The sequence below is a fragment of the Malus sylvestris genome, chromosome 14, assembly GCF_916048215.2.
Source record: "Malus sylvestris chromosome 14, drMalSylv7.2, whole genome shotgun sequence".
NCBI lineage: Eukaryota > Viridiplantae > Streptophyta > Magnoliopsida > Rosales > Rosaceae > Malus > Malus sylvestris.
Genome location: NC_062273.1, coordinates 23926599 through 23949847, shown reverse-complemented (window position 1 = coordinate 23949847; position 23249 = coordinate 23926599). Strand labels below are relative to the sequence as shown.

General features: G+C 42.0%; 4 protein-coding genes across 4 annotated transcripts; all 4 read right to left on the bottom strand.

Annotated features, from left to right (window-relative positions):
• Window positions 1–8872: 8872 nt before the first annotated feature.
• On the bottom strand, window positions 8873–10678 carry LOC126599640 (vignain-like). The gene is made up of 4 exons (XM_050266036.1): window positions 9994–10678; window positions 9635–9870; window positions 9386–9526; window positions 8873–9317 (listed from the first exon to the last, which is right to left on the bottom strand). Exons 1-4 carry the CDS (start codon window positions 10436–10438, stop codon window positions 9051–9053), a joined length of 1089 nt encoding a protein of 362 aa, XP_050121993.1. The 5' UTR covers window positions 10439–10678; the 3' UTR covers window positions 8873–9050.
• Window positions 10679–12530: 1852 nt separating this feature from the next.
• On the bottom strand, window positions 12531–14027 carry LOC126599647 (uncharacterized). The gene is made up of 2 exons (XM_050266043.1): window positions 13799–14027; window positions 12531–12791 (listed from the first exon to the last, which is right to left on the bottom strand). The coding sequence occupies exons 1-2, from the start codon at window positions 13901–13903 to the stop codon at window positions 12702–12704; spliced, it is 195 nt and encodes a 64-aa protein (XP_050122000.1). The 5' UTR covers window positions 13904–14027; the 3' UTR covers window positions 12531–12701.
• Window positions 14028–14593: 566 nt separating this feature from the next.
• On the bottom strand, window positions 14594–17679 carry LOC126599636 (autophagy-related protein 16-like). Its single transcript, XM_050266032.1, has 5 exons — window positions 17338–17679; window positions 17101–17227; window positions 16615–16796; window positions 16329–16524; window positions 14594–15777 (listed from the first exon to the last, which is right to left on the bottom strand). Coding segments are annotated over exons 1-5 (1530 nt in total). The 5' UTR covers window positions 17340–17679; the 3' UTR covers window positions 14594–14754.
• A 1358-nt stretch (window positions 17680–19037) lies between these two features.
• LOC126599634 (MA3 DOMAIN-CONTAINING TRANSLATION REGULATORY FACTOR 1-like) lies at window positions 19038–22695 on the bottom strand. Its single transcript, XM_050266029.1, has 4 exons — window positions 22424–22695; window positions 21746–21969; window positions 21214–21308; window positions 19038–21106 (listed from the first exon to the last, which is right to left on the bottom strand). Exons 2-4 carry the CDS (start codon window positions 21963–21965, stop codon window positions 19280–19282), a joined length of 2142 nt encoding a protein of 713 aa, XP_050121986.1. The 5' UTR covers window positions 21966–21969; window positions 22424–22695; the 3' UTR covers window positions 19038–19279.
• Window positions 22696–23249: the final 554 nt, after the last annotated feature.

Sequence of the window (23249 nt, the reverse complement as noted above, 5' to 3'; positions counted from 1 at the left end):
TCCCAGCATTCTTCATGGTATCAAAGCAGGTTGTCCTACGTGTGAAGCCAAACAGCTACACTCGCTCCACATCACCTCATTGTGTTGTCCACTTGTTAAGCTTGAAAATTTCTCACATGTGTGGGGACGTGTTGCCATTGTGTTGTTCAAGTATTACAACAACAACAACAACAAAGCCTTTTCCCACTAAGTGGGGTCGGCTATATGAATCCTAGAACGCCATTGCGCTCGGTTTTGTGTCATGTCCTCCGTTAGATCCAAGTACTCTACGTCTTTTCTTAGAGTCTCTTCCAAAGTTGTCCTAGGTCTTCCTCTACCCCTTCGGCCCTGAACCTCTGTCCCGTAGTCACATCTTCGAACCGGAGCGTCAGTCGGCCTTCTTTGCACATGTTCAAAATCACCGGAGCCGATTTTCTCTCATATTTCCTACAATTTCGGCTACTCCTACTTTACCTCGGATATCCTCATTCCCAATCTTATCCTTTCTCGTGTGCCCACACATCCCACGAAGCATCCTCATCTCCGCTACACCCATTTTGTGTACGTGTTGATGCTTCACCACCCAACATTCTGTGCCATACAACATCGCTAGCCTTATTGCCGTCCTATAAAATTTTCCCTTGAGCTTCAGTGGCCTACGACGGTCACACAACACGCCGGATGCACTCTTTCCATCCAGCTCGTATTCTATGGTTGAGATCTCCATCTAATTCTCCGTTCTCTTGCAAGATAGATCCTAGGTAGCGAAAACGATCGCTTTTTGTGAGCTTCGCTAGATTGCTCCGGTCATTAGTGTGGATAAGTATATAAATGGATAGAGATAGGAAAACAAACACAAGATGTACGTGGTTCACCCAGATTGGCTACGTCCACGGAATAGAAGAGTTCTCATTAATTGTGAAGGGTTTACACAAGTACATAGGTTCAAGCTCTCATTTAGTGAGTACAAGTGAATGATTTAGTACAAATGACATTAGGAAATATTGTGGGAGAATGATCTCGTAATCACGAAACTTCTAAGTATCGGAGTGTGGTGTCGTCTTGACTTGCCTTATCTGTCTCATAGGTAGATGTGGCATCTTCTCTGGAAGTACTCTTCCTCCATCCAGGGGTGGTATCTTTAACTGGTGGAGATGCACAAGGTAATGTATCAATTTCACTTGAAGCTTACTTGTAGTTTCAGGCTTGGTCAAGCGCGATACAAACCATGTAGTAGGAGTCCCCCAAGTCGCCGAGCTAGGGGGTCTGCTGAAAGAGGTGATAGACAAGGTAAGCAATCAGAGCTCCGACTGATTGTTCACCTTCTCCCCATCTTGCAGCAGCATGAAGGATAAAGAGAAGAAAAATGAGAAGAGATGATATGAGATACTTTTGCTTTTGAAGAAGTAACTTTCCACAGGCTTATTCTTGAACTGAGCTGGAGGGTTTTCTGGTTTCCTCCAGAGTATAAGGCCGACTGAAGAATTTGAGGGTCAAAACAAGTCCATCAAATCTAGAGTACGTTCCACCCTGCTGATATGGGATACTTTTGCTTTTGACAGAGTAATGAATGTATCGGCACGTGTGCTGTTACGCTTGTCTCCACATGCTTCCTTGTATCCTTCGCACTTGCCCTATCTGTTCCTCAAGCAGATGCAGAATCTTCCCTGGAAACATAAGATGTTGAAGATGAGTACTCGAGAGCAATGCCAGGTAAGTAATCAGGTAAGGGGTTCCAGGCAGTCAGTTCCTGGCTAGAAGCTTGATTCCAAGTGCTGACTGATTGCTCTCTTTCTCCTTGTCTTGCAGGTAAAAACAAGGCCAAAAGAAAAGACAGGGAAAAAGCATGATATGGGATACTCTTGCTTTTAACCCTGATGATATGAGATATTCTTGCTCTTAGTATAGCTTGTTTGCAGAGGTATTATCGGGGGGAAAGAAAGCTGAATATTTCGAAAGGCTTCGTTGGGAGTGCCCTCTCAGATATGATGAAGGGTTGAGCATTTTTGCAGGTCTGCCTGTCCGTTGGGGATGGAGGTCGACATATATAGGAGTCTCCCTAACAACAAGTAGTAATGCTATTCCTTTACCCTGCTTGGTCATAGCACGGTAGTGGGAGCTGCCAGTTTCACATGTTTTAACTCTGTCAGAGCACTTTGAAAAAGTGGTCTGTGGTATCTGGCTCTCGAGATTCGGAGAACGATGCCTCTTCGATTTTTTAGAAAGCAATCATGCTGGGGGTATGACTCTCGAGATTCGGAGAGCAGTGTCTCTTCGATTTTTGAGGAAGTAATCATGTTGGGAGTCTGGCTCTCGAGATTCGGAGGGCGGTGCCTCTTCGATTTTGGAGCAAGCAATCTTGTTGGGAGTGTTGTCTCGAATGTGAGTAAAGGTTGGGCATGTTTGCTAGTCTACCTTGCCACGAAGCACAAAGGTTGACACACAGGGACTTTCCAATTATCCAGCAATGGTACTGTTCCTTTACCCTCTCTTCGATTTTGAGAAAGTAGTCATGTTGGGAGTCTGGCTCTCGAGATTCGGAGGACGGTGCCTCTTCGATTTTGGAGCAAGCAATCTTATTGGGAGTGTTTTCTCGAATGTGAGTAAAGGTTGGGCATGTTTGCTAGTCTACCTTGCCACGAAGCACAGAGGTTGACACACAGGGACTTTCCAATTATCCAGCAGTGGTACTGTTCCTTTACAGTTGTGGGTAATAATATGGTAGCTAGACCTTCAAAATTTATGTGTCTAAACTTTTGTTAGTGCTGTTTCTTTGCTATTCTTTTACCTTTCTTGGTCAGAGCGATGTAGTGGGAGCTGCAAGCTTCACGTGCTCAACTTTGGCAGAGAACTTTGGCAAAGTTATTTGTGGTACCCATGAGCTATTGTTGCGTGTGGGAAGTGGGTGATTGAACAGTAAGATTCATGTGCTTTCTACTTCCCCAGAAGTCTTCGACAGAATGCCCATAATTTCTGCAAAGCTGAGTGTGCGTGTGACAGGTGCTGACAAGGCTAGAAAAGTAGGTGCCTCTTCGATTTCTGAGATCGGCCCTCGTGGTCTCTGAGCAGCCCAGCTTTTGAGAAAGCGAGCGCCTCTTCGATTGATTCGGAGAACGATGCCTCATCGATTTTTGAGAAAGCAATCATGCTGGGGGTCTGGCTCTCGAGATTCGGGGAGCAGTGTCTCTTCGATTTTTGAGAAAGTAATCATGTTGGGAGTCTGGCTCTCGAGATTCGGAGGGCGGTGCCTCTTCGATTTTGGAGCAAGCAATCTTGTTGGGAGTGTTTTCTCGAATGTGAGTAAAGGTTTGGCATGTTTGCTAGTCTACCTTGCCACGAAGCACAGAGGTTGACACACAGGGACTTTCCAATTATCCAGCAATGGTACTGTTCCTTTACCCTCTCTTCGATTTTTAAGAAAGTAGTCATGTTGGGAGTCTGGCTCTCGAGATTCGGAGGACGGTGCCTCTTCGATTTTGGAGCAATCAATCTTATTGGGAGTGTTTTCTCGAATGTGAGTAAAGGTTGGGCATGTTTGCTAGTCTACCTTGCCACGAAGCACAGAGGTTGACACACAGGGACTTTCCAATTATCCAGCAGTGGTACTGTTCCTTTACCCTTGTGGGTAATAATATGGTAGCTAGACCTTCAAAATTTATGGGTCTAAACTTTGTTAGTGCTGTTTCTTTGCTATTCTTTTACCCTTCTTGGTCAGAGCGATGTAGTGGGAGCTGCAAGCTTCACGTGCTCAACTTTGGCAGAGAACTTTGGCAAAGTTATCTGTGGTACCCATGAGCTATTGTTGCGTGTGAGAAGTGGGTGATTGAACAGTAAGATTCATGTGTTTTCTACTTCCCCAGAAGTCTTTGACAGAATGCCCATAATTTCCGCAAAACTGAGTGTGCGTGTGACAGGTGCTGACAAGGCTGGAAAAGGCTGGAAAAGTAGGTGCCTCTTCGATTTCTGAGATCGGCCCTCGTGGTCTCTGGGGAGCCCAGCTTTCGAGAAAGCGAGCGCCTCTTCGATTTTTGAGATCGGCCTTCGTGGTCTTTGAGCAGCCCAACTTTTGAGAAAGCAAACGCCTCTTCGATTTCTGAGATCAACCCTCGTGATCTCTAAGCAGCCCAGCTTTTGAGAAAGCAAACGCCTCTTCGATTTCTGAAGCTTCGTCGAGTGCAGATTTTTATAGGGGCTGGCATTAAGTTCCAAAGCACACTTGAATCTCCACCAGTAGAAGCTTCATTCTTGCACTTCTAAGATCTTGATTTGTCCGACCTCTTCTCTCTTCAACACCTTTGAAAATGTCTGGCCCCTCCGACCGTCGTTTTGACTTGAACCTTGTTGAAGAGGCAGCCCCGCCTTCTCCAGACAACATATGGCGCCCATCCTTCGTCTCCCCTACTGGTCCTCTTACCGTTGGGGATTCCGTGATGAAGAATGATATGACCGCTGCGGTGGTGGCCAGGAACCTTCTCACTCCCAAAGATAACAGACTACTTTCCAAACGGTCTGATGAGTTAGCTGTTAAGGATTCGCTGGCTCTAGTGTTCAGTGTGCAGGTTCTGTGTCTAATATGGCCCAACGCCTATTTGCTCGAACCCGCCAAGTTGAATCATTGGCGGCTGAAGTGATGAGTCTCAAACAGGAGATTAGAGGGCTCAAGCATGAGAATAAACAGTTGCACCGGCTCGCACATGACTATGCTACAAACATGAAGAGGAAGCTTGACCAGATGAAGGAAACTGATGGTCAGGTTTTACTTGATCATCAGAGATTTGTGGGTTTGTTCCAAAGGCATTTATTGCCTTCGTCTTCTGGGGCTGTACCGCGTAATGAAGCTCCAAATGATCAACCTCTGATGCCTCCTCCTTCTAGGGTTCTGTCCAGTACTGAGGCTCCAAATGATCCCCCTCCGGTGCCTTCTCTTTCTGGGGCTCTACCGACTGCTGAGACTTCTCCTAAGCAACCTTTGTGAAGGCTCCCTCTTGTGTGCTTATTTTGACTCATGTATATGTACATATTTGTAGCTTATCGGGGATATCAATAAATAAGCTTTCCTTCATTTCAACGTATTGTGTTAAATACACCAAAGCCTTCTTCGCTAAGTTCTTTGAATTTTCTTTTGTTAAAGCTTGTATGTTGAAGCTTTCTGAGTGGAGCATGCAGGTTGGGGTAGTGTTCCCTTAATTTCCTGAGTGAGGAAAACTTCTCGGTTGGAGACTTGGAAAATCCAAGTCACTGAGTGGGATCGGCTATATAAATCTTAGAACGCCATTGTGCTCGATCCTGTGTCATGTCCTTCGTTAGATCTAAGTACTCTAAGTCTTTTCTTAGAGTCTCTTCCAAAGTTTTCCTAGGTCTTCCTCTACCCCTTCGGCCCTGAACCTCTGTCCCATAGTCGCATCTTCTAATCGGAACGTCAGTAGGCCTTCTTTGCACATGTCCAAACCACCGTAACCGATTTTCTCTCATCTTTCCTTCAATTTCGGCTACTCCTACTTTACCCCGGATATCCTCATTCCTAATCTTATCCTTTCTCGTGTGCCCACACATCCAACGAAGCATCCTCATCTCCGCTACACCCATTTTGTGTACGTGTTGATGTTTCACCGCCCAACATTCTGTGCCATACAGCATCGCCGGCCTTATTGCCGTCCTATAAAATTTTCCCTTGAGCTTCAGTGGCATACGGCGGTCACACAACACGCCGGATGCACTCTTCCACTTCATCCATCCAGCTTGTATTCTATGGTTGAGATCTCCATCTAATTCTCCGTTCTTTTGCAAGATAGATCCTAGGTAACGAAAACGGTCGCTCTTTGGTATTTCTTGATCTCCGATCCTCACCCCTAACTCGTTTTGGCCTCCATTTGCACTGAACTTGCACTCCATATATTCTGTCTTTGATCGGCTTAGGCGAAGACCTTTAGATTCCAACACTTCTCTCCAAAGGTTAAGCTTTGCATTTACCCCTTCCTGAGTTTCATCTATCAACACTATATCGTCTGCGAAAAGCATACACCAAGGAATATCATCTTGAATATGTCGTGTTAACTCATCCATTACCAACGCAAAAAGGTAAGGACTTAAGGATGAGCCTTGATGTAATCCTACAGTTATGGGAAAGCTTTCGGTTTGTCCTTCATGAGTTCTTACGGCAGTCTTTGCTCCTTCATACATATCCTTTATAGCTTGGATATATGCTACTCGTACTCCTTTCTTCTCTAAAATCCTCCAAAGAATGTCTCTTGGGACCCTATCATACGCTTTTTCCAAATCTATAAAGACCATGTGTAAATCCTTTTTCCCATCTCTATATCTTTCCATCAATCTTCGTAAGAGATAGATTGCCTCCATGGTTGAGCGCCCTGGCATGAACCCGAATTGGTTGTCCGAAACCCGTGTCTCTTGCCTCAATCTATGCTCAATGACTCTCTCCCAGAGCTTCATTGTATGACTCATTAGCTTAATACCCCTATAGTTCATGCAATTTTGTACGTCGCCCTTATTCTTGTAGATAGGCACCAAAGTGCTCATTCGCCACTCATTTGGCATCTTCTTCGTTTTCAAAATCCTATTGAAAAGGTCAGTGAGCCATGTTATACCTGTCTCTCCCAAAAGTTTCCACACTTCGATTGGTATATCGTCTGGGCCTATTGCTTTTTTATGCTTCATCTTCTTCAAAGCTACAACCACTTCTTCCTTCCGGATTCGACGATAAAAAGAGTAGTTTCTACACTCTTCTGAGTTACTCAACTCCCCTAAAGAAGCACTCATTTCATGTCCTTCATTGAAAAGATTATGAAAATAACCTCTCCATCTATCTTTAACCGCGTTCTCTGTAGCAAGAACATTTCCATCCTCATCCTTGATGCACCTCACTTGGTTTAGGTCCCTTGTCTTCTTTTCCCTTGCTCTAGATAGTTTATAGATATCCAACTCTCCTTCTTTGGTATCTAGTCGTTTATACATATCGTCGTAAGCCGCTAACTTAGCTTCTCTGACAGCTTTCTTCGCCTCTTGCTTCGCTTTTCTATACCTTTCACCATTTTCATCAGTCCTCTCCTTGTATAAGGCTTTACAACATTCCTTCTTAGCCTTCACCTTTGTTTGTACCTCCTCATTCCACCACCAAGATTCCTTTTGGTGTGGGGCAAAGCCCTTGGACTCTCCTAATACCTCTTTTGCTACTTTTCGGATACAACTAGCCATGGAATCCCACATTTGGCTAGCTTCCCCCTCTCTATCCCACACACATTGGGTGATTACCTTCTCTTTGAAAATGGCTTGTTTTTCTTCTTTTAGATTCCACCATCTAGTCCTTGGGCACTTCCAAGTCTTGTTCTTTTGTCTTACTCTTTTGATATGTACATCCATCACCAACAAGCGATGTTGATTAGCCACGCTCTCTCCTGGTATAACTTTGCAATCCTTACAAGTTATACGATCCCCTTTCCTCATTAGAAGAAAATCTATTTGTGTTTTTGACGACCCACTCTTGTAGGTGATCACATGTTCTTCTCTCTTCTTAAAGAAGGTGTTGGCTAAGAAGAGATCATATGCCATTGCAAAATCCAAGATAGCTTCCCCATCCTCGTTTCTCTCCCCAAAACCATGGCCACCATGAAAACCTCCATAGTTGCCTGTCTCCCTGCCCACGTGTCCATTTAAATCTCCTCCTATAAATAACTTCTCCGTCTGAGCAATTCCTTGCACCAAGTCTCCAAGATCTTCCCAAAATTTCTCCTTCGAACTCGTATCCAACCCTACTTGAGGTGCGTACGCACTAATCACATTGATAAGTTCTTGTCCTATTACAATCTTGATTGCCATGATTCTATCTCCTACCCTCTTGACATCTACAACATCTTGTACCAAGGTCTTGTCCACGATGATGCCAACACCGTTTCTCGTTCTATTTGTGCCCGAATACCAAAGTTTAAACCCTGAGTTTTCTAGATCCTTTGCCTTACTACCAACCCACTTAGTTTCTTGTAGGCACATAATATTTATCCTTCTCCTCACCATAACTTCCACTACTTCCATAGATTTTCCCGTTAAGGTTCCTATATTCCACGTTCCTAAACGCATTTTGCTCTCTTGAACTTTACCCTTCTGTCCTAGCTTCTTCACCCTCCCCCGTCTAATAGGATCAAAGTATTTCTTTTGTGTGTCCCGGGTAAAGTTGATAGGAGCATATGCTCCCAAACAACTTTGAGTGGAGTCGTTCGAAAAGAAGTTTCTATGGCCCCCTTGCTCATTTAACACTGCATCCGGGTGCCGATGGAGATACAGCGACCCTTGCTCACTTATCACTGTGCTCAGGCCACACAGCGCGCCACTTACGGGTGACGCCCTAGCTTTAGCGCGATTTTGTTCTGGATTCATTTTCATAAGGATTCGACGTGATCATGGAGTGCCGGCTGTCGACTACCTGACGCCCTCCCCCTCCTCCTTTATCCGGGCTTGGGACCGGCCATGTAAGACATAGGCGGAGTTGTGTTGTTCAAGTATTAAGCTTGAAAATTTCCAGAATGAGTCTCACATTAATGGGAGGAGGGACTTGCTGTTGTGTTGTCCAAGTGGGTGCGTGTGTTAGGCTTGAAAATTTCTCACACGTGTGAGGCAAGAATCAGTCTCACATTAATGGGATGAGGGACCTGCCGTTGTGTTGTCCAAGTGGGTGTGTTGCCATTGTGTTGTCCAAGTATTAGGCTTGAAAATTCCCCTCATGTGTGGGGCGTGTTAAGAATGAGTCTCACATTAATAGGAGGAGGAATCTTGCATGAGCTTATAAGAGGTTGGACTGTTCCCAAATTGCCAATTGGTTTTATGATGAACCCTCAACTTTCTTCATTTATATATCAAAGCTTCTTTTGTATGAGTTTCCGGGTTTGAGGAGATTAAATCGACAATGTTATTTCTTTTTAGCAGACCAGTTACAGATCTTAGATAATGCATGAATAATTCAAACCTAGGAGGCATTATTTGGCCATGAGGTCATGGGGGATGCAACTTTTTTATAACAGAGGCAGCATCAGCAGAAGTTAAAGTTGACGGTTGGATTTTGTTTAGAGTTCATCCTTAGGATTTGAGGTAACTGCTGCTTTAGGGTTTGTCGAAGAGTTCTTGACGGGATACGAAGCCTCCATAGCTATTCCACAGATCCCCTCCTTAGCAGAGACGCCGCGCTGCATCCTTATGTAACCCTTCTCTCCCCACTCGGGTCCCCATGAGTTCTTGACTATCCAATACTCGGTTCCATCAAGTGTTGTTCCGTAGCCAACAACTGCCACTCCGTGATCAAGCTCTGTGCCGCATTTCCCGTCAAATACCCCCTGAAAACCATAGACCAGCAGATTAAGATATGATCCCTCGACTTAGAAATTACTAATAGAAACTTTACCTCGTCGTAGAATTGGAAATCGGAACCTCCAGCATCGATGGCAACAGCAATAGGTTGGTTTGCAGCTGCTTTGAGCAATGCATCCTCGTCATTAGCAGGCACACTCTCATGGCCATCAATGGACACAACCGGAGCGTTTTCCTGCATAAAAAGTATTGGTTATATCCTTAAAATTTCACTTTCATAAGCAAAGGGGCATCAGAAAAGGGATAAAAGATATATCCCTGAAATGTATAAGAACAAAATTACCTTTGCAACATTACATGTTGAATCTGCTGCTCGGTAAGGGTAATTAGTTTCGGTTGTCAGGCCTCCCTTTTGTTTGATGAACTCCATTGCCAGTTCCATTAGCCCTCCATTGCATCCTTGGTTTTGTTCCGTGTCACAGTCGACGAGCTCTTGCTCAGACAACGAAACCAGCTTCTTTGTCTTAATTTGATTGATGCCCTCAACAGCTGCAACTGTCGAAAACGCCCAGCAACTTCCTGGATTATATCATCAAAACAAACGAATACAGTTAAAACAATCTATACAGATACCATTCTGTAGAAAGAGAATGAAACAAAAAGGGAAAACTTGGTTATAACAGATAGCAAATTTTTGCTTACCGCATTGGCCTTGATCCTTAATGGGAGTGACAGCACCATTCCTTCTCCAATCAACAGACGGTGGGACACTTTCAACATTTGCATACCGAAAGCCTGTGTCAGCGCGCTGCCCTCGGAGCATTCTATGGTGCTTAACCTTCGAACCAGCGTAAACACTCCTGAACTCATGGTTGGTCATGTCAGCAAACTTGTTGAGCTTCAGCTTGTAAGGCTTATTACCTTTGTTAGTGTTGTGAACATGCTTGACATTCTCTTTAAAGACATTGAACCGCTTGTGCTTCTCGTCGAGGCTCCTGGAAACCGTGTGATGGCTCCTCCACCTCTCGTACAAGTCCCACAAGCTCTCCTCCGAGGCCAAGTCCTTCTCATGGTAATCAAAACTCTCAGAAACCCCAATCACCAAAGCGAGCGAGAGAGCAAGCGCAACCCAAACAAACTTAGTCATTTTTCTACCGGCTTGTGGTTCAAGTTTCGACACAGGATGAGAACACGAAGACCCCGACGCTGCCTTATATAGAGGATCAAAGAATGGATGACAAATTACAGGGATGGTGGTGATGAAATGGAAGAAGATAACAAGGATAATAAAGAGAGTCAGTTATGGGGTACCTTGTGGAGATGAACAACTTCTAATGATGGAGAGAAAATATGGGAGGTGATGATTGTGTGGGAAGTGGGATTTGGTTCGTTTGTGGAAGCAATTAATGGATTGGATTAGTGGGTTTTGGGTTCATATTTTGGTATGGAACTTATAGAAAAGGAAGCAAGAAAGTAGGTATTGTTTAGCAGTTAGCAATGTGCTTTTGGATTTGGGTTTATTTACATGCCCAACAATTTATACAATCACCATGTATGGAGAGAGAGAGAGAGAGAGAGAGAGAGAGAGAGAGAGAGAGAGAGAGAGAGAGAGAGAGAGAGAGGATCATGGTTTTGTCTAGCGACATCCAGTCTTTACTTTATTAGCGAAACAACTTTGTATAGAACTAGAATCTTTGGGAATAACTATTGGCACTGCAAAAAAATTTCATTATGAATTCATAGTTAAGAGAAACGTAAGAAAGATTGCGCTTCAAATAATATATACTGATAATTTTGAACTGTCAAGAACAATTTTCTTTCAAAATTTTGACACGCCCAAATGAGTTCCAGATCTTGAAAACCCAGAGAAAAACCTCGTACATGATGCTCTTGATTCCTTAAAGGCCGAAGCAATCAAAAGAATGTGAAACATCGCTGACACTTGCGTAGTGTGTTGGTAACTATTCACTTCTACATGTAGAGAAAGTGAGTGAGGCTTTTCTCATCAAGAAAAATGAGGGATGCCTTTTATCGATTTGCATCCCTTTTTTGGAAACAAAACTTGCTCAGACAGATTATGTTTTACTGCAATGGCAGAAAGCAAGGATACTTATGCATTCTAGTGCAAGTTCGATATCCACTAATTTTCTTTTATCGTTTGTTAAAAACAAAAAAAAAAAAAATCATAAGAAACAATCTTCAATAATGTTAAGTGGATTAAAGAATTTCTCAAATTTTAATCATCAAACGATGTGACATGTAACAACGTTTTAATAGATTTTATCCTAATGTGACCCACAACCATATTTTACAAATCTCATGATTAGTCCAATAATTCGACAAAAAAACAAAAACATATAGATATAATCTTATTTTTAGCATGTTTACTAGAATAATCATGAATCGAAAATGGAAATAAGGAATAAGATTAACTTAACTCCTAGTTGATCTGATTATTATTTGTTTAAGTACGTGATTACAAATTTTAAGGTAGAATCCACACTTTTTCGATTCTCTAGGTAAACAAAAGAAGTTAAGAATTTAAATGATTTCAGCACTCAAGTTTAATAAACGCGAAAAAACCAAATATTAAAATAATTTCAATTCTCATTTCTTGTAAGAAAACGTGACATTTATGCACGCTTCCGAATGAAAATCTCTAATTCAGGGAGCTTGAGTCGCAAGAGATAAAGTAGAATTATAAGTACATCTTCAATTTTAGTGCCTTTTGTAAACAAATGGGAAAACGAAAATATAAGTCGATTAAGTGGGAAAAGAAAAATCTTTGTGATGAACAATATTCCAAAAGCTGTTAGCAGCAGAAGCCAAAAGCTATTGGCCGCAGAAGCCAAAAGCTGCTGGCTATATGATTCACTTGTATCAGTTACATGGAAACTGCTCAATAGCTTGTTGACCTGCTTGGATAGGTCATGTCATCTATACATCACCACCAGAACGGCAACTCATCTTAAATCTAACTGCTCAAAATCCCGATGACATGACCGCACGATGAGTATGGCCCGAGAAGTTCATGCCGTTAGACATGTGAAGTGCATATGGTGATCGCATGTTAACCAAGTCGGCAGAAGAGATGCAATATAAGTTGCTACAATCATTGATGACGATAATGCTTCGGCAAGTGACAGATTTATCCATGAAGGTATATATGAACAATGTTCAGATAATGCATTCCTAACTGCGCCACAAAGTGTAAATAAACAATGAAAAACACAACATGATTTTCAAAAGCTTATGTAAAGTCATCGATAAGACAGAACTTAGATATTCTGTGAATGCCAAGTTAAATTATTCCAGAATTGTGATTGTGTTCAACAGAGCAATGCTCAGATAAAATCAGAAGTAGAGGAAACAACGGAATATGAAGGTGCAAGAAGATAAATCTGAGTCGCTCATGCTTGAGTCTCCCTTTGTTTGGCTTGCTGCTGCAGCAGCTCTTCTCTAACCATCTTAATCTCCATTTCCCTTTCAAGTCTTTCTTGCTGCCACATTAACGAGACCCCTATCAGTATCATTCCAAACTTGGAAACGGTATCAATATCAAAACATAATGGCTTACACACGAAGAAGGTTGACTAAAAAAGGCACATTTAAAAGGTAGGCACAACAGAATAGCTTTCATCCATGCCCATGCTATGAGCAGCCAACGATTACTACCAAGACTGAATCAGATTCTGAACCAAGCTTCTTGCTATCCTTTTTATTTTTAGTTTTTGGTAAAAAGCTTCTTGCTGTCCTTTAAACATGTAGTTCAGTACGAAAATACTAGTTCCTCGGTTTCACTAGTTATTATGGGAATGTAATATGGACCCCGTAGCTACCACAGGCAAACGAAAGAGAGGTAACAAAACTAGAAATGAAAATACGCAACATATTAGGAAATCACAACCCAACTGTTCAACATGGAAGAAGAACTCCAAATAAGAAATCCCAGGAAAAGAAACGACTATAGCTTATGAAACAAGGTTTAATTCTACACAGCAGTGTGACTGATCACATAAATATAGCATAATAACAATGATTACGGATGAAACGCCAAGTCGAATTACATCCCCAATTTCCAGTAACCAAGCATTGCATTTATGCTTCCCTAGGATAAGAATGGAGTATAACAACTACATTGCATTTATCACAAAAGATCTCCAAATATGAAACCCCACGATACGAAACGACTATAACTTATGAAAGGTTGAATTCTACACAGGCGTGTCACTTTGATCGCACAAATGTAGCATCATAACAACAATCACAGAGATTTTCCAAATTCAATTAAGTCCCCAATTCCCAGTAACCAAACATTGCATTCCCTGTAAACCTAACCCCCAAATTTCATGCCAATTTCCAAAAGATAAGATTTTTCAGGACCAATTGAATAATTCAATGAGAACCCATCTAAATTGTGAGATTGTAGAGCTGAAATTCAATCGAAGTCTTGAACAAAGGTTGAAAACAACCCAATAAGATCAATCGAAAAGAGATTTGCGAGTACCTTTTCGTCCTGATGCAGGGCGATCCAGACGTGGACTTTATCCATGGACTGCCAGAACACGAAAGCTCCCAAAGTCATAGCGAAGTAGGTCGCGACCTTCACCATCTTCTTCGCCTTCTCCTTTTCTGTGTCCAAATCTACGTTTTAGGTTTCAGGTGAGATTGAGAGAGAGAGAGTAGAGACCCACTGACAATACTTTCGGTTTTCGAAAACGGGTCGAATCCGAACCCCAAAATTGCTTTATACAACTATAGAGCAGCGAGAGAGCTCTGCAAGTATTTTTGTTGGACCTTGACAAATGCTATTAGGCCCATTTTTCCCAAAACAACTTAGGGTGGAAAAGTACTCTTGGATCATAAAAGCGCTTTTTGAAGAAGCACTTTTTATACACTTCTTTCATTTCATGAATCACTTTAAGTATTAGCACTTGTGAACAAGTGCTTCCTACAATGCCTAGAGAACCCGAAGTAGATGCTTCTCTAGTAGGCACTAGAGTGCTTTTGCGATCCAAAGTGCTTTCAAAACGACCAAAAGCGTTTTTAGTGAAAATATTTTTAGAACCAATCCTTAATAAAAATGCATGTGAATTATGAAAAAATGCTTCATTCCTACAAGAAGCACATAATTGATGCTTCTTGCAGGAAGCATTTTAAGTATTTTTTTTTAGACCCAAAAATATTTTCTCCAAGAGCGCTTTCAATCATTTTAAACATACTTCCAAACGAGCCCAAAATGTAATGATAATTTGACATGCTTTAACAATAAAACACAAGGAAACAACTATGGCGAAAACAATGAATAAAATTTAGTCAAGATATTTGGATGAGAAATAGAGACGAATGCAGGGATGCTACGATTCGAGATGAATCAATATTTACACCAAATTTAATCGAACTTGTGTACATTATGTATAAGTGTCTTGTGGAAACATGAGTAAAAAGAATCGGCCAAATCTGTCACGTCCAAGTACAGATGATTCCGTTCTTGTCCGCAGAAGCCAGAGGTTTTCCATGCCCGCTCCATGAACAACACAGGACCGATGCAGTGTGCTCCTTCATAGTGCTCACAATGTCAGCTTTCGATATTGACCAAATATACACACAACCGTCAGCAGATCCAGCAGCAACGTAATTGTCATCTGGACTGATACAGGATCTACTCCAATTCGACGCTACTCTGTTTCCTGTGGCTCTTAATGTTCCACAGACTTCTAGAGACCGCATGTCAAACAAATTATGGACATTGTCTCTCCCACTGGTCAGTATAACATTGCCATTTCGGGACAAAGATATGGATGTAACAGCATTTGAGTGTGCAGCTACTTCACTGAGGAGTTTTCCTTTCTCAATATCCCACAAACGAAGATTTCCATCAACATGGCCAGAACATATGGTCTGTCCATCCATGCTAAATGACAGAGCATTGCAGTTTTTTGGGAACATGATTGTGTTGGTGCAGTAACCTTTCTGCATATCCCAAACTTTTATGGTACGATCATAAGCTGCACTCACAACATGGCGGCTTGAGAATTTGCTGACATCTACTGCACACACTTTATCCATGTGGCCAGTGAGAGTATGTCGAACCCTCCCCGAGTTAACATCCCAGGCATACAATTTGTTAGAGCTGCTTGCTGCAATGATAGATCTATTATCATGAGTAATCGTGAGATCCAGAACAGAACCAATGCAACCATAGAGTGTACGAGTTAGTGACCCAGTATTTGTATCCCACATTTTGATGGACCCATCCTGTCCACCAGTAATCAATTTCCCTGAATTGTACTCAAATAATATGGAAGCGCAGCCACCATCATGGGCAGGCATCCTATTCTTGCATGTGGAGGGAATGGTTGACTCCAAAAAGTACTCAGCACCTTCTTCACTTTGGCGGACAACACCATCTACTTGCTGCCTAGCAAGTTTCTCCAAACCGCTGGCCCTCAGCCGCTCAATCATATCTTCATAGAGTGCATTTGCCTAAATTTAATAAAGAAAACATGGGTTAAAACCTATACCCGTATGTAAAACAGGTAGAAAATGTACAAAAGAAATATCTCTTTCAACAAATGAAGTAATTCATAATCCTACTGGAGAACAAGGCAGTGCTTGCAACCACTGAAATGTGATTTCCAATCTTATCTGGGTATCCCATATACTTTCTAAATGTTTTAAGTTAAATAATATTTAAGTGCAAGAATTAATATATAGCATCGTTTCGATTTAGGTTTTTCTAGCATTTACCTAACGCTTGTGAAAGTGGCAGAAATTATGTGTATGCAATTAAGCACAAACTGGCAAAGTCACCCAACGTAAGAACGAAATCATAAATGCAAATCAACATATGTTGAGGAGTGGCCAAGCATTCTGCTTAGGATACAACCTACAGCAAGACAACATCAACAAGAGCCTTGAGACAGCACAGCTATGTCTCGCGTCATACCTTAAACCCAGTGACATCTAGAACTATTGAATAAACTATCCAAGATAACCACAACCTGAGGAGTTTAATTATAAAACATATAAACTACCTCGTTAAGGCGTTCTGCATCCTTCATCTTCTCCAACATCCAGCGGTCAATTAACACCTTATTTTCGGCCTCAGCGTTCTTAGCTCGAATAGACATTTCTTCTAGCTGCGCTCTTATTTCCTTGTTCTCACTCACAACCAATTCCAAAGCTTTAACCTTCTCTTCCAAGTCAGCCGCTAATTGAGAGCATTCATCCCTGCAACATGTACTCATTCAAATCAGTCATACAGAGCCTTGAAATCTAAAAAAGCATCTGCTTTTCCATTACTAGTAATGAAAAGTCAACCTTTGTTCAGATAATTCCTTCTGAAGATTAGCCACTGCTGCCTCTTTCTCTTGAAGTGAAGCTTTTGAAGTTCTGGACTCCGCTACTTCCACCACGAGTTGCTCGGACAGCCGAGATTGGGCTTTGTAACACTGCTGAAGTTCCATTTCCAGATTCTCCGCTTTCTCCTTCCATTCTGAGCCCTTCAAAGACAATCAGAAATAACTCGATCTCTAAGTTCTAAACAATTCAAACCCAAAGGAAGCTACAAGCCTACAACTATAATCCATCCAACTACACGAGAAACCGATAACTCCGAAACTAAACGCCACAGCAAGTTAACCAAGCATCAAATTCTTCTCCAAAATATTAATCACATCAATCACTTCCATCAATCGAAAACCAAAAATTATTCTGCTTGAGAACTCGGGGATCAAATATTCAAATTCAAACACAATCCCCAAATCAAAACCCTAAATCGCAGTTTGCTAGAAATTAAGAGACTACCTGATGAAGAATTGGCTTCGAAAGAGCGATGAAAGCTGGAGCATGAGCACCTTCTTCCGCCAAATGCCGCCGCCGAAGAGCCTTCAGAGCGTGTTTTATTGCTTCCCTCGCAATCTCCTCCTGCGACCTGCATAAAGAAACTGACTTCAGCTAAAAAACAAACACCTCTGCATCCTACGATCGCCTCTGTTTGGCAGCCAAGAAAATTCATGATTCCCGAAACAACGCCGTACTTACATTGTGATCGAAATCGGGGATTGTACCGGAGATACTTCGACGGGGTTAGGGCTTCAATAAGGGGACGCAATCGTGGTCTTCTTCGACGGTGCAGGGGTAATTCCGGAATAATGGGGAAAATGGGGCGGCGGTGGGTTTTTAACCTCGAAAAAACAGGGAATTCGAATCCTTGGAATCCGTCTCTTCGGAATCAGGCGTTCGGTGAAAACTGAGACGATGGAATTCGATTCCGACTGAGAGTCTGAAAACACCAGGCAGGGGCTGCGGTGAGATGAAGCCAACGACGTAGAGTGGAAGTACGACGTACAAAAGGAGACTATCAAACAAAACGATGTTGGATTTTGATCTGTTAATACTAATTAACATTAGTTGCAAGGGAGCTGATTTTCACAAACACTCTCGCGTTTGAGGAAGGATAATGTTAGAGGGCACTAAATTTTTAAATAAATTTTGTAAATCAAATAATGTGGATGTTAATAATCGGATTGATTAACGTGCGTATTTGTTACTGGTGACACATTATTGGTTTGCAAATTTGGTTTAAAATTTTGGTCTCGCTAGTGTTACCCAATATAGCAATGGTCCCTTAACGCATCAAAATCTACGGTTATGGTCATTTTTTTCTACTCCGTTATAATTTTCATCAAAATGAGTCACGTGCTATAGCTAAATCAAGGGGTAAATATGGAAAATAAATGAGAAAATTATAGCAATGGTCCCTCAACTTTAACCTAATTAGAGAAAATGTCCATCAACTTAACACAATTGGAGAAATCCCTCAACTGTAACCTGATTATAGCAATGGTTCTTCCAACATAACTCATTTTGACAGAAGTTTTGACTGAGTCGGCAAAAATGACCATATTTGCACGTTTTCATGAGTTAAGGGACCAACAGTTACATATTTTTAGTTGAGAGACCATTGCTTCAATTGGATTAAAGTTGAGCGATCGTTGCCCCAATTGGGTTAAGGTATATATTAATGAATTTAATATTAATTTCAAATAAATCTTAGCCCTTAACAGTAATGTATAATAGAGTAGAAAAGACTATTCACAATTTCACATTGAAATTTTCAAGTGTAGAAATACAAAACATGAGTTCAAATAAAATTTCCATTATCAACTAATTGTGCTTTGTTTTTAAATATGAAAATGTCAATATTTCTACAACTCGTAAATCGTATTTTAGTTAACTTTCAAATCAAATGGGCTTGTTTATTTTTAGGAAAAATCAACTCAATTAAAAGCCATAGGAAGAATTAAAGTCCCTCTTTCATGGAAACATTTTTGTTCATCACCATAAACTATGGTGTATGCTCACCATACATCTAATCATCTGTCACATGTCTTTTCACCTAACCTTAGTTAACTATTTTCAAATTTGAAAAAGTAGTATTTAATGTGAAACTTAACTGGAGTTGAGTCAAATGACACATCGCAGATGATTATGTGCATAGTGAGCATACACCGTATGTTATGGTGGTGTGCAAAATTGACCAGAAGAAGAAGGCACGGAAGAAGAAACCACATTGTCATGCATTATTTTCAGTACAAGTAAATTTCTCTCGCAACGCACTTTATCAATCAAAAGGTTCACCACCAGAGTCTCCACTCTTTGGGAGGAGGCCGCGAGGTTGTTATCGAGGTTGTTTTTGGCCACTCAAATGCCCCAAAGAAAGGAGAGACATAAGACATCCATAAAACGAAAGAAGCAGCTTTATACATCGGCGTCGGCGGTGGGATCGCTATAATCTAACCGATTAGATTACCACTAGTAACACACAAAAAAAACATCTCAGAACAAATCTAAATATCATCCCAATACCCACATCCGCCTATTAGGAAGTTGCAGAAAAAACACGAATTTAAACAGTACAGAGAGAGAGTTCATGGCCAACAACATTACATGAGAGAGAGGCAATCGAAAAATGTGTTCCTTCTCAAGAAGCTGCAGAGCCTGGGTCGGGTTTCTGCGAGCCATCCGCAGCAGGTGATCCAAAGGAAGGCAGGAGCCACCCCTTCTCCTGTGCCTGCTCCACGTAGAAGCTGAACTTCTCCCTCGCGTTTGGAATGTCGAGAGCAAGATCGTCTAGCCCGTCCTTGATTCGGGTGAAGCCTTTCGTCATCTGGTTGATTGTGATCAGTCCTTCACTGAAGCACTCCTGAAGCAGGTCTAGCATCCTGTCGTTTTTCTTTTCCATGGCCATGACCAGTGCCTTCTTCACCACCTCGTGGTTAAAGAACGGCATTCCAAGATCCCGGATGCACTGGCAAGCCTCATTCACAACACCCCCGCTTTCATACTCCTCCAACAGCTTTGCTATCTTGTCCTTTGCATCCTCCACAGCCCAGCCAGTCCCGCCTCCCCAACATCTCAGGAGTCTCTCACCAGCATGGCGAGCAGAAATCAGTGATTGGGCCGATCGAACAGTCTCACTTCCACTGCTATTTGGTGGCAACTTGCTGCCAATTTCGTCCAAATTCAGAGGAGCCAAGACATCGTCGATCACAGCCCTAGCCAGGAAAAGAGCAAGCTCATTCGAAGCATCCAAAATGTCCAATTCTGTATCCTCGGCAGATTCCAGAAGCAAGACAAAGCCATTAACGATGTCATCGGTTGAAAAGATCTCAATGTGAAGGGCAGAAAGCAGAACAGATGCCATTTCCTTTTCATGGTTCTTGCGATCCATTGCAAGGGTGATCAGCTTCTTCAAGAAGAGTGGATTATATTGAGGTACCCCAAGATCTTCAAGGCTCCGGATCAGTTCTGGGATATCGTCTGAGAGAAAATATTCATGAATTATGGCCACAATTTCTTTCTTGTACTGCCTCACTTTTTCATCTTCAACTTGTGCATCGCCATCTTCATCCAAGGACTTCAAAAAGGAAGCATCAAGCCAACCTTCATCTGTCGCCTTGAGGACCAGGGACTGGAACAAGCTGACTGCTGATGGAATGTCAAGAGCAAGGTCGTCAAGGCTCTCTACCAATCGAGAAAAGCCCTTTACCATTTGACTAAAACTAATCAAGCCTTCTTCAGCTGCTTCCTTTAACAGCTTAATTATTAGCGGTTCTGCTGTTTGAATCTCCATGGCAAGAACCAAAGCCCTCTTCACAACCTCATGATGAAAGAATGGAACACCTAACTCCCTTATACACCTACAAGCCTCAGAAGTGTCTCCACTTTCCACATATTCCCTCAATAGACCAGCAATTTTTTTCTTCACCTCTTCAACAGTAATGTGGGTGCTACCGCCCCACCTCCTTTCCACAAGTTCTGCATGGTGCGGAGCTGAAAGATAGCTCTTCTCAGCAGTCTGGATTACCTGAACGCCCTTTGAAGATTCTGGGAGTGCTTTCTTTGCCCTGGTGCAGAAGGCAGGAGGAAGGATGTCATCAACCACTGCACGAGCAAGGAACAAAGCGAGGATATCTACTGCATCCAATATGTCCACTGCAAGGTCATCAGCAGATTCAAGAAGGATGAAAAATCCATCTTTAATCTGGGGAGGGCTAATGACATCGGCATACAAAGATGAAAGCAAAACCGAAGCCATTTCCTTCTCCTTATCATGCCTATCCAAGGCAATGGAAATAAGTCGCTTAATGAAGTAAGAATGATATTGACTTGAGCCTAGTTCTTTGAGGTCAGATGCTGCCACTGCCACATCACCAGTGCTGAAATATTCCTCAATTATGGAAACGACAGCTTTCTTGTATTCATCCAAGGGATCTGTAACAGTTGACTCAACAAGTCGATATGGTTCCTGATGAGCCAGAGTATTTAAATTAGAAAATTTTAATCCACCTAATCAGAGTACACAAAATAATAAATGTAGGGAATATATTGAAACTAAACTTAAAAATGTATTACCTCGCCACTGTCATAGTTAGGGTCATTACGATCAAGAGTGGGTACACCGTCAGTGTCAAGCAGTTTTCCCCACGTGCCCTTTCCACCGCCTCCCTCTGTTACCATCAGACAAAAACGAGAAATCAATTCAACTAATAAAAATACCAGAGAGAGCTAATTTTAACATCCACTGACAATATCGTCAATTCCGCACAACTGAACAACATCAAATCAAAAATTAAAAGTGGTAGAGCTAGAAAGAAAACAACTTTACGATTGACCCAAAGATGAACTAAAGTACAACATCAAGTCTTCGACCATGTAAAACTGAAGTGCAATCATTTGCTTAAAAAAAAAAGTTAAAACTCAACTGATACATGCACCAAAATTGTTTAAGAGCATCATGGGGACAATAATTTAACAACGACAATTACTTAATAAAACCGTAAACACCATTACTTACAAATCAATGTATCCAATCCCACTCTCTTCAAAACTTCATAAGCTAACATAAAATCAAGGTGAATCGCGAAAGTGCTGAATGGGGACTTACCCTTCTTTACTCGCACAAACTTTCCTGAGTGCGACCGACGTACATGCCTCACGGCTATCCCAGCTGTTGGTGCCTTCCCACCAGCAGGGGCTTTTACATGGTGTTCAGATAGAAAAGATGTAGGGGATTTCGGCGATGACGACAAAACCTCCACATTCTGGCTAGCAATTTTTAACGTCTCCCTCTGCTCATTCGTCAGGAATCCCTCACTCGAGGCCATTTACCTAAAAAAAAAAAATCCCTACATCAATACTAATATCGAGTAATAATATACAGTTATTCGATCCTAAATACTACTTTCCAATTAATCACGAAAAAATAAATCCCTAATTTAAAGTTTTACCTAAGCAAATATGTTACAAACTAATTAACCTTTGCAATATTAAACTAATCAAATATTAAAACGGATCAAGTGACCATTATCTACACATCAAGATTACAGCTAAAAACTGTTTGGCTACCAAGAAACTGAAGGAAAATGAAGAAATACACAAAGCAAAATGCAGCATCAGACACAGTAAAGCACCAATTTCATTTTCCCGAGTCCCAAACAATGAGCAAACCAAACATCACATGCATCATTTTCTATCTTTCCCCCGTATTTTCTCAGCATCCAAACACCACCGACGTACACAGCAAGAAATAATCCATTCGCGCGACCAAAAGTTTCAAAATTACCTCAGTATACGAAGTCGGAAGAGCAGCGAATCCGTTTCTTCTGTGCTTGGCCCGGATCTCGAGCCAAGAACAGGAGAAGCAATCGGATATCCAAATCTCGGAGCTCCGGAGTCCCACTGGAAGCACCGACGACGATCTGACGGATCGGCGGGTCCGGGCTAATCAGAAACCAGCGGAGTTGGATCCGAATCAGTGAGTGAAGTCTCAATCGGTTGGCGATTTGTAGAGAGAGAAAGTGAGGAGAGAGAGAGAAAGTGGATGAGAACGGAAGTGAAAGCGGAGGCTTTTATAGGGAGGCTACGGTTACGTGTACACGTCATCACTGTGGGGAGAGCGATAGGGCCGTCCACGTGGCCTTCGCGCTAAAGCCAGCATGGACTGTTTTGCTCCTGCCCTTTGCTTCCACCCGCCCCGGTCTAACCGGGTAGGGTTTCAGTTAGGGAAATACCAATCTGCCCTTTTTCGTCGTTTTGTTCTAATCAGGTTTATCTTTGTTTCCAAGAAATTTATCTCTTGACGTTAAATTCTGTTGGGTGTTTTAGTAACTTTACACAAGCGATATCATTTCATGAACAAACTTGATGAACAAGTTAGGCAAGATAAACAAGTTTAGTAAGCAAATTTTGGTGACACTTCACACACGTTGCTTCAGCTAAACACTTCACACCGTGTTGGTTGTCGTCACTTTGCTGGAGGTAAGCATGATATTGAAAGCAATTTCTTGTGTTTTGTGAAAGCTATCACTAGTTTGTAGGAGGACATTTTTGCCTTGTGTCTTTTGATTGACTGACTAACTCCGCCTGTGTAAGTTTATCTTACATTGCCG

Excerpts from the sequence above, each read along its gene's own strand:
- LOC126599640 (XM_050266036.1), bottom strand. The coding sequence starts at position 10,438 with ATGACTAAGTTTGTTTGGGTTGCGCTTGCTCTCTCGCTCGCTTTGGTG. Across the intron at positions 9,871-9,993 it reads TAAGGATCAAGGCCAATGCG|GAAGTTGCTGGGCGTTTTCG; the intron begins GTAAGCAAAAAT and ends GATATAATCCAG. Across the intron at positions 9,318-9,385 it reads ATTTCCAATTCTACGACGAG|GGGGTATTTGACGGGAAATG; the intron begins GTAAAGTTTCTA and ends TATGGTTTTCAG.
- LOC126599647 (XM_050266043.1), bottom strand. The coding sequence starts at position 13,903 with ATGGTGAAGGTCGCGACCTACTTCGCTATGACTTTGGGAGCTTTCGTG. Across the intron at positions 12,792-13,798 it reads CCCTGCATCAGGACGAAAAG|CAAGAAAGACTTGAAAGGGA; the intron begins GTACTCGCAAAT and ends TTAATGTGGCAG.
- LOC126599636 (XM_050266032.1), bottom strand. Across the intron at positions 16,797-17,100 it reads CGAAGCCAATTCTTCATCAG|GGCTCAGAATGGAAGGAGAA; the intron begins GTAGTCTCTTAA and ends TTGTCTTTGAAG. Across the intron at positions 16,525-16,614 it reads AAGGAATTATCTGAACAAAG|GGATGAATGCTCTCAATTAG; the intron begins GTTGACTTTTCA and ends TACATGTTGCAG.
- LOC126599634 (XM_050266029.1), bottom strand. The coding sequence starts at position 21,965 with ATGGCCTCGAGTGAGGGATTCCTGACGAATGAGCAGAGGGAGACGTTA. Across the intron at positions 21,309-21,745 it reads GTTTGTGCGAGTAAAGAAGG|AGGGAGGCGGTGGAAAGGGC; the intron begins GTAAGTCCCCAT and ends TGATGGTAACAG. Across the intron at positions 21,107-21,213 it reads CTAACTATGACAGTGGCGAG|GAACCATATCGACTTGTTGA; the intron begins GTAATACATTTT and ends CTGGCTCATCAG.